The sequence below is a fragment of the Populus trichocarpa genome, chromosome 15 (assembly GCF_000002775.5).
Source record: "Populus trichocarpa isolate Nisqually-1 chromosome 15, P.trichocarpa_v4.1, whole genome shotgun sequence".
Classification (NCBI taxonomy): Eukaryota; Viridiplantae; Streptophyta; class Magnoliopsida; order Malpighiales; family Salicaceae; genus Populus; species Populus trichocarpa.
In genome coordinates this window covers 7986392-7996059 of record NC_037299.2, presented here as the reverse complement: position 1 = coordinate 7996059, position 9668 = coordinate 7986392, and the positions used below count along the sequence as shown (strand labels likewise).

General features: G+C 34.7%; 1 protein-coding gene across 2 annotated transcripts; it reads left to right on the top strand.

The window, feature by feature from the left end:
* Positions 1-670: 670 nt before the first annotated feature.
* LOC18105743 (uncharacterized) lies at positions 671-8904 on the top strand. 2 transcript variants are annotated; one of them, XM_024586872.2, is made up of 4 exons: positions 671-989; positions 1454-2396; positions 4762-5192; positions 8065-8904. In XM_024586872.2, the coding sequence occupies exons 2-4, from the start codon at positions 1544-1546 to the stop codon at positions 8863-8865; spliced, it is 2085 nt and encodes a 694-aa protein (XP_024442640.1). In that variant the 5' UTR covers positions 671-989; positions 1454-1543; the 3' UTR covers positions 8866-8904. The 2 variants fall into 2 exon arrangements, with proteins under 2 accessions (XP_024442640.1, XP_024442639.1); XM_024586871.2 differs by having other exon boundaries at positions 671-1083.
* The last annotated feature ends 764 nt before the right edge of the window (positions 8905-9668 follow it).

Sequence of the window (9668 nt, the reverse complement as noted above, 5' to 3'; positions counted from 1 at the left end):
TATCTATTTGGTAATGTTTATTATAATAATAGGGATTAATTTTTAAAATATTTTTTATTTAAAAATAATATTTTTCATTTTTAAAAATTTATTTTTCACATCAATATATTAAAAAATATAAAAAAATTATTTTAAATAAAATATTATTATTTTAACAAATATACGGCCAACCATATTACCAAACTCTACCTTACCATAGATTTTTGGAATCCATTTATAAAGAAAAAAATAATAATTTTAAGTAAAATCAATTTAAGTTTTTAGCAAACATGCCGTCGTTGCCGAATACTACCAAATTATAAATTTTCAGAATCTATCTATGAAAAAACAAACATAATTTTAGTGAATTAATGTTATAAATATATTTGAAAATAAATTATAGTGTGTTTATATATATATATATATATATATATATATATATATATATATATATATATATTGTAATTTAATAGTTTCAGGTTTACGCTTTTCAGCTTGGTTTTTTCAATTATTAGTTTGCGTTTAGTATTATAGTAAATTTTCAAAAATATTTTTATTTAATAATATATTAAAATAATTTTTTTATTTTTAATATCAGTAAATGTAAATTATTTAAAAAATATTAATTTAATTTTTTTATATAAAAATACCTTTTTAAGACGCATATTTTTACTCTACTAATAATGTAAAACAAAAGTAGGTGTGTTGTCGTTGTAATGTTGAAAAAAGAAAAAAGAAAGAAGAAAATCTGTGTTTTTTTGTATAGATAACGTCGCTATGGGTGTTATTCTTCCAAGGAATCCACAATCTCCTCCTCAATAACCAGAAAGATTCATTACAACACCAGCACAACAACAGCATTGTTCTCTGCTCTCTTTTGCTTCGACAAGTCCCAGGCTTTCCAAAAGCCCATCCCTTTTCGCTCACCAAGGTTAAAACTTCCTGTTTTCTGGTCAAAATGGGTTGTTTCCATTGATGGGTTTTGCGCTTCAGAGGCTGCTTTCAAATGGGTATATGTTAGATTTTTGGATATCTTGCCTTTTCCTTAAGAGGGTTCCTTTAATGGATTCTGTAGGAGTTTTGATTGATGGGGTTGGAAGTCAAGTGAGTACATTTTAGATTAATAATCTGTGAATGAGTTGTGATATTCAGTTTTGGCTAATATAAATTTGTTATTCAGATTTGGAATAGTGGATTCTACTCATTTGTTGGTAATTCTTTATAGCAGTTGATTCTTGCTTCATATTCCGTTAATCAGTTCTGGATTTTGTTTGTTGGATTTAGGTCATTGAGAAAGTGCTGGCAATAGTTACAAAGAGAAAAACTTGCTTTGTGCTGTTCTGTTAGTGTTTCCGTTCTGTGGAAGCGGCTTTCATTTTCAAACTCTTTATTAGTTTGAACAGGTCGACAATTTTGAATGCTTGAGATTAGGAAGGCTTTTTTCTTTCTTTGAATTAATGGTAGTTGTTTTCAGGATTTTAATGGTGAAAATTGAAATAATGAGGATGCCTTGGAATTAGGGAGGTATTACTCTATTTTTCTTCTTCGTGGAAGGAGAGCAGATATGGATTTATGGGTTGTTGGAGCCGCTGCCGCTGCTGGATATATAGCTAAATATTGGCAAAATCTTTCAAAACATAGGGCTAGTTCATTGGAGTTGTCTTCTGGAACCTCCACTTGCGAGAAACCTGAAACCTCAAGTTCTCCCTTTCATAAATTGATTAGAAGGAAACAAGCTGAAGACACTCTTACAAGTGGAAGACACTTTTCAGATGGAGGATTCTCAGATATTTACCATTTGGACGGTGCTTCAGACACTGAAGCACCATCTACTAGTAGTTTTGGTGAAAGGATTGTAAGATTGAGAACTTATGATGATTGCAATGTGCTTTCCATGTCGAGCTTACCACCTGGATTCTCAGTAAATGAAAACTTAAAAGAAAATGAGGATGGAAATGGGCTGAATGATAATATGGATGATAATTCCGGTAACCCTTATACAGGTGAATTGGATTCTTTTCATTGTTCTGGCAAGAACTCTCTTAGAACTAAACATTCAGGCAGCCATGTTGTCAAACCTTTTAGCTCACTAGATAGCTGTCTTATGGCTCAGTTATACAAGGAACATGCTAGAATGGAAGAATATGTGCTTAGTGCTCTGCAGTCACCATCCACTATTATGAAGCCATTACTGATAACTGATGGAACGCAAATAATTAGCAGAGCGGATAGGGATTCTTTAAGTGCACAAATTGCAAGTGATAATAATAGGTGGCACAAGGAGGAAATTGTTTGTGGAGTTCCTCCACTACCAAAAATTGGATTTGCAGATCACCTGAAGAAGATAAAATCTAAGAGTGGAAAGAGGCAGAATGAAAGATCGAGCAGTTCCCAAAAGCACCTACAGTCACCAAATGGTATTCTTCTCATAGTGAATTCTTGTTTGTCTTGTGAAACAAATGCTAGTTGGATGAAAAATGTTTAAGCCATTTATTGTTCTCGCTTATTAATGTTGATGTTTCCAGATTTGGATCCAAGAATGAACTTATTTTTGCATTAAGCAATGAATAAGTCTGTTCTGCTACTCCAAAATCTGTGCACCATCTTCGTTTACGTAATTTTCCGTTTCTTACTGTGTTATTTCTTGAAAGCAATAGAAATCTGGAGATAAATATTTTTAGAAATACTACTTGCTTGTTGTTTCTTTTCATCAGTATGGAAGTTGTGCATGCTGACATGCCATTTAGTTGCCATCACTTGAACCAATGATAGTTGCAAAAATTTCCAAATAATCATTTCCCCCTTTTCTGTCATTAGGACAAGGTGGCATTTCAAATTTCAGCTTCACCAGTAATTTTCTCCTTAAAGGTTCAAACACAATGCAGTTCTCATAAACATAGAGAACCTTTATTTTATGCAAATATTGCAATTGACTCATTTTCTGTAGGATTCAGTATTTTTAGGTTTTTTATTTATGCCAAATTGTTTCAGAGCAATCTGTTTCCTTCTCTCACTGGCATCTGTAGCTCGTTATTTCATAAATACCTCTTATTATAGACATATATAGCCACTAGTGTTTAGAAATATCTGGCAAGACCATGTGTGCTAGTTTGTGGACCCTTTTCTAGTTTAGTCAGTTCAGCTGGCATGCTGAAGATCATGTTTTGAGGGAGGACAGATTTGGGATTTGTGCTGTATGAAGGTTTTGTTATTTGCAGAAATAGTGTAGAATAGAAGAAATAAGGAGAAATTAGGCTGTGAACATGGCTTGCAGAACTGTAGCAGCAGTATATAAAAGCAAAAAATAAGTGAAATTAGGAGAAAATAGAAGAACTAGGGAAAGGAGAAGAAACCTTAGGCACCAAGCCTCCAAAATTACTCAAAACTCAATTTTAGTTGATAATTCAACTCTACTGAAAATAAAACATAACATCTCTATTTATAGAGACTAGTAGTCCTTAAAAGACTATGATTACTAATCCTTACTTGGTTAGGAAAGAAACTAAACAGAATAAACTATTAAATAGCTTTTGGTTACTGTTCTAGGACAAAAAAGACAGAGACACGAAGGACAAAAACAAGTCTGGATGTAGAGACAGAGACAAAAATGAGTTTGTGTCTTTGTCCCCTGGACAATTTTTAGTCAATTTTTTGTCCCTCCAAAAAAGAGGGACATTGGGGATAGAGACAACTAAATTATTATTATTATTATTATTATTTTTACAAATGACCCTTTAAATATTTCATAATTTCAATCTCTATTCTTACTTTTAGTTTTAATTATCTTAATTTCCACCCGTAGATTTGAAAACTAGAAAATATAAAAGCAAAAATCATAAAAAAATATGCTAGATTTTAATAAAAAATGATGAAAAGGTGGGGGTTGAATGATAACAAAAAATATGCATTTGTGGTGGAATTATTATCTTGCATTTCCAACTATGTTAGATTTTAACTATGTTGGTGCAAATATTTTATTTGACATATGATTGGTTTGATAATTTATTTTATTATTAAATATATTTGGAGAAATGATTTAATGACCGAGTAAATCATAATTTAATTACGTTATCTTTTTAGCAATGAATTATCTTCTTTATGATGATTATAAATTTTGTTTTAAATTGGTTTTGATGAATGGAAAAATTATCATTTTAAGTTAGTTCAAAAAAAATTTAATGCTCTTTATAAACTGAAGTGAAAATAATGATCTTTATTTATTGTTCCAAACAATGCAAGTTTGATAGGTAGAATATATCGAAGACAAAACAGACTTTTATGTTTTTGTTTTGTCTCGCCACTCCTCAACCAAATAGAATACAAAGACATTTACTTTGTCTTGTACACCACCTGCCAACATAACTTTGTCTGTCATTTGTTCCGTCTTGTCCCCTTTGTCCTAGTTGTCCATTTCTTTTGTGCAAAGCCAAAACCAAACATTACTTTAAAGACTCGGACCCCAAATTCCTAAATAAGAACTTTCAAGTCATTCTGAAGATTACTAAATACCCCTGATTCTGGAACATGCAGAAATTACAGTTCTTCTCCATCTTACGAAATAACCCAAGACTGAAATTCAAACCCTGAAAGTAAGAAGCTTATCTATTCTTAGACTAGAAAATCTCTTTGTTGATGAAGAATCGCATAACTTGTTTTGATTTTCCATATTAGATAAAATCTTCTTTAACCATAACTTAGGTGCGTAATCATGTTTCTTATAACTCTTTACTCATTTCTTAAATAATATGTTATTTGCAACCCTAATGCTTTTATTCTCATCAGGTTCACATGATGGAACGGTTTTATTCTGTTTGGGTGTTTCTATTGGTATAATCTCTTCTCTCATGGCTAATGGAAGAGAAGTAAACCAGCTAAAAGAAGATTTGAAACATACTCAGAACTTGGTTCAAGATCTACAAGAGGAACTTGAGATGAAGGATTCATTGACTGTGAAGCAACTGACAAATGAGAACAATGAATCACAAGATACCTGTGATAACTCTTTTCACTACAGGGCATCGAATCCACATCTCCTCATACAGAATGTGAATGATTCAATGAACAACATTGGTGCAGTATCATACAATGAGAACACAGAGCAGAGTCCAGAGTCTATGAGTAAAATTGAAGCAGAGCTTGAAGCCGAGCTTGAGAGGTTGGGGCTAAACATGAATCCATCTGGTCCACCGAGAAGATTGTCTGAACTTGTTGAGGTAAGTTGTTTAGCATTTTTGAGAGCTTGAAAATTTAGTTTCACTCTGATTGGCTATGTTCATTGTGTGAGATTATGTAATTTGTTGCATTCATGCTCATATGGCTCATCTTTTGTTTGTGATTGCTTTTCCATTTTCAAATATTTACTAAGAAAATAACTGGCAGGTATGTTTTAGAACTTGGCAAGTATTATTTGATTCTGTATAATTTCTTTAACTAGAAGGTAATGCACGTGTCAATTTAACATCATTCGGTTCCTCTTATATGATTAATTTATCCTGCTGTCTTCTTATTCTTTTATAGATCAATATAGGATAGAGAGATATTATTTGCTAGTTTGCTGAGGACTCCCAGGAATTGTCAGTGCAAAGCCTGGCTGTGATTGCTGTAGTGTGGTTTAGAAAGGTGCCTAGTTCAGGAATCTAAGTGTCCTGACAATAAGTTTTGTGTCTGCATGCTTGCATTTTTTTTGTAAATGCAGATAATTGTTCCTTTTTTTTTTATTGAAACATGGTATTTCGGGAAATTTATATTGGTAGTTTATCTGTTCCCTTTTGCAAATATATTTTAGGTATTTGATATCGAGTAGTATGATATTGGGGGGGGTCTTTTTTAGAGTGAGAATGTATTAGAGCTGCTTAGAATGTGAGATTTTTTTGCCATTTTATCAAAAGAGGCTAGTTCAAATGTCCATTTTTTTTCAGAGTGGATTAAAATTATTGTAGTGTGTAGGGGTAAAAAGTGGTTGACAGTTTCGGAGTCATGTATGTGGACTTCATTGACAAGGTTTTGCATTATGACTTTTCCTCTCAGCATTCATCATACCAATTAATTCTGATTCTCAGAACATTTAGGCCCAGTTTTCAGATAATCAAATAAATATTTAGAGTATCTAACTTCTGGTCAGCATTTGTTTGGTTTATAGATCTATTGGTTATCGTTCCTTTACTGTGATAATCCGTTCATTGTTTCCGTGTTTAACTGGAAATCTTTAGCAGCTTAGAAACAATTATAAGCGAATATTTTTTACTGCCTCACCCAAGTGTCATGGCTATTTCCGTAGTTCATGATCTTTTACTTTGTTATCATCTACTAGAAACACCCTGCTGTAATTCTTATTTCTTTCCTTTCTGATAAAATTACCTTCTTTTAGTAAATAAATAGATAGATCTACTAGAAATATCTTGAATAGTATTGTTATGTGTTTCAAATTCACACAACAATAAGATCACATAGAGAGGTGGAAAAGAAAACCAACCTTTGATGGTATGTTGAAATATAATGGCCAAATTGCTTTCTTTTATGACTGCTATAAATGTTTTTATGCTTTTATAACACATGCTTGCCCCTCATGACCTTAGCCTTGTCAATAGTGAAGGTTTCAAATTTTATGTGCCCTTGAGTTACGAGTGTGAAACTTGGTTCCAAGTATTTTAGAAAAACTAATCAAATGTTATCCTAGTTTGTTATTATATCTCCTAAGCATCATAATCCAACTCCATATACACTATCATTTAAGCAGAAAATTGTCATAGTTATCCAATTTCAATTTAACAAATCCTATTCATTGTCCGTGACTTTTATGTTTAACTGTCACATAATATTTTTTTCTGTGCAATACCATAAATTTTTTTTCATAATTTTTCGATGCCATTACATAGATCAGCATTTCTCATCTTTGTTGGGGAAGTCTCCCTTAAGTACCAAGTCTGACAATTATGCGAGCAAATTTAGTTTAATTATGGTTTCCCTGTAGCAGCAAAGTTAAACCATTCAAGATTGTCCAGAGCTTTTGGTTGGGGCACCCTAGCAGCAGTCTCCAAAAGTCTTTAGAAGGCATTCTAAGAATGAATCCTTGCTCGAGCATTGATTTGGCACATTGCTAATGATGGGAGCTTGAGTAGTTCTAAGGGTATTTTAGGAATTTCAGGTTGCTTGAAAATCTGAAAATCACAGTCTGTTTGGCATTTTATTTTATTAGTCCTAATGGTTTTCCTATTCTAAATAGGAATAGTTATGCTGGAAGTTTAGGAATTCATGGCCTTGGACTTGGATTACTAAAGCTGTTTAAATAAGCATTGTAGTCTTTCAATATTTTCAATGCAATATTATCAAATAATTTCCAGCATTTTTTTATTGCGTGACTCAATCTCCCTTGGGTGTGACTCCTAAGAACCCTAGATGTGAAGCTTAGATTTCCTTACCATAGGTGTGGCCGCTAGAAATCTGTTCCACATCCTCGCATCCCAGCAGAAACCCACATTAAGCAAGCCTTGAACAGCCCTGAAACTCAGATTCATAACAACCCTCAAAGCTGTCTTGCACCACTCTCTCATCACTGCCTATCTGCTGGGTTTGCTTGCATTAAATGTTGCCTTGTCCTAACCCTCCTGTTCTCTATGATGTTCTGGTCAGCCTCTGGAGTTGCCCTTCTTTCTTTGTTTTTTGTTCTCTTTTTCAATCTTGTTTTCTTTGGGACCAGTCTCATATGAACTTTTAATGCAATAGATTTGGGCTCACTTTCATAAATATGGTTACTCTGGTGCTCACGGTGTCGAACCACCTGTCAGCATAGAATTGAATGGCTATGACCCGCATGGATATTGGTGATTCAAAACCTGTCACATAACTATGGCCATGTTTTATATTCATGCTTGCTGACAGGGGCAGCATTTTTGAAAGCCAAAGTTAGCACACGATAGGAAAGGATGAAAAAAAACAAAACAAATAATAATACAATCTTCTCAATGCCATAGGAAGAACCTTTACTGTTTCTTGTTTATTGTGTAGCTTTTCATGGTTTTTCCTTAGGGACATGGCTTCATTGTACTATGTATTTTACAAGTTCTAATAGAGTTCAAAATCATCCAGCTTGACCCAGACTCTACAGCAGATTTTGCTCGAGGAGAACTGAGGCTTGACATGGTCAATCGGCAAGCTGCTGCTCAATCTGAGTCAAATCAAGATGCAAGGGGCACCTCCCCTACTTGCTCTGCTAATTATGCAGTTTCACCACGAGAATTGAGCTTGCATCTCCATGAGGTTATTCAGTCAAGACTTCAAGAGCGTGTGAAGGAGCTTGAGACAGCCCTTCAAAACAGCCAGAGGAAGGTGCATCTCCTGGAATCAGAACATAAGAATGCTCAAAGGTTGTTTTCAACCACCGAGCTAAGATACTCCTCTGGGGAAGTAAGTCCAGTTGTTGAAGGAGATTTCAGTTGCATAGATCAGCCTCTAGTTATGAATTTATCTAGGGAAGCCCTGGATGCGTACAATGAGGCATATGAAGAGCTAAACAAGATGAATGAATCTGAGGAAGAAGATTCACTGTCAGGGGATTTTGAAGACAATCAAGCGGGCTTGCATCTATTTGACCAGAGGGTGTCATGGGGTCAAAATGGCAGGGCAAATGGTTCCTTTTCACTTTCTTCACATAATCAAGAAAAGACACCAAACGATCTACACACGGGTCCATTAAAGTCATCGGCAGAGTATGGCGCAGGAATTGAGGAATTGCTTTATGATAGGATAAGTGAAGATGAAAACAGTGATTGTGATGATGAGATGGAGAAGCAGTTGATACAGCAGATTGTAGAGAAGACCAAGAAAGGCTCTCCTGTAGTGCTAAATGCACAAAGGTTGTTGTTTTCAGTGGATGACAATGAACATTAAACATGCAATTAATAGAAAGTTTTGCATTATATAACGATATACGTTTGGCTATCACAGCATCCTTTTTCTCATTTTTTCTATTTCTAGAAAAGTTTCCACCTCCATCAAGCAACCAACATGATGATCACCTACACGACCTGTAATTTTGAAATTTGGAGTCCCTTCAAGATTGATGAAAGACTTGTATATATTTATAGAAGAACATAGAGAATTAAAATACCAGAAACACAAATATTTTGTTTTATTGATTCAAAAACTACCACTAATGATGCACGCACAAGTTTATGTAAAACAAATCCATGAAACTAATTAGCTGCCTTCATATATCATAATTTTTTAAAAAAAAAACTACACATGATGCTGGGTTTTCTTAAGCACTACAAGCACCTAAAACAAGATTAAGCTTGTATGTACACACGGGGCTTGTAGCTCAGTGGCCTTGGCAGGCTTTGCCCTGCCTAAGTGCCCTGGTTCGAGCTCTCGTGTGTACCCAGCACTTGAGGGTCTAGCTGCTGTGGTCCATCGTGGACTTGTTCCGCCCCCCCTCCCGGGTTCGACCCTCTATGTGCACGTCTGTCACCCCCGCGGTGCCTTACCTGCTCCTGGGCTTGCAGGATGTCCAGTGGGCCGTGGGGAATAGTCGTGGTGCGCGTAAGCTGGCCCGGACACCCCACGTGAATCAAAAAAAAAAAAAAAGATTAAGCTTGTATGTTGCTCATATGATGACCACTGGAAGCTTACATGGTCGTTAACTTCAGGGCCCGTGGGATTAATCGAGGTGCGCGCAAGCTGGCCCAGACACC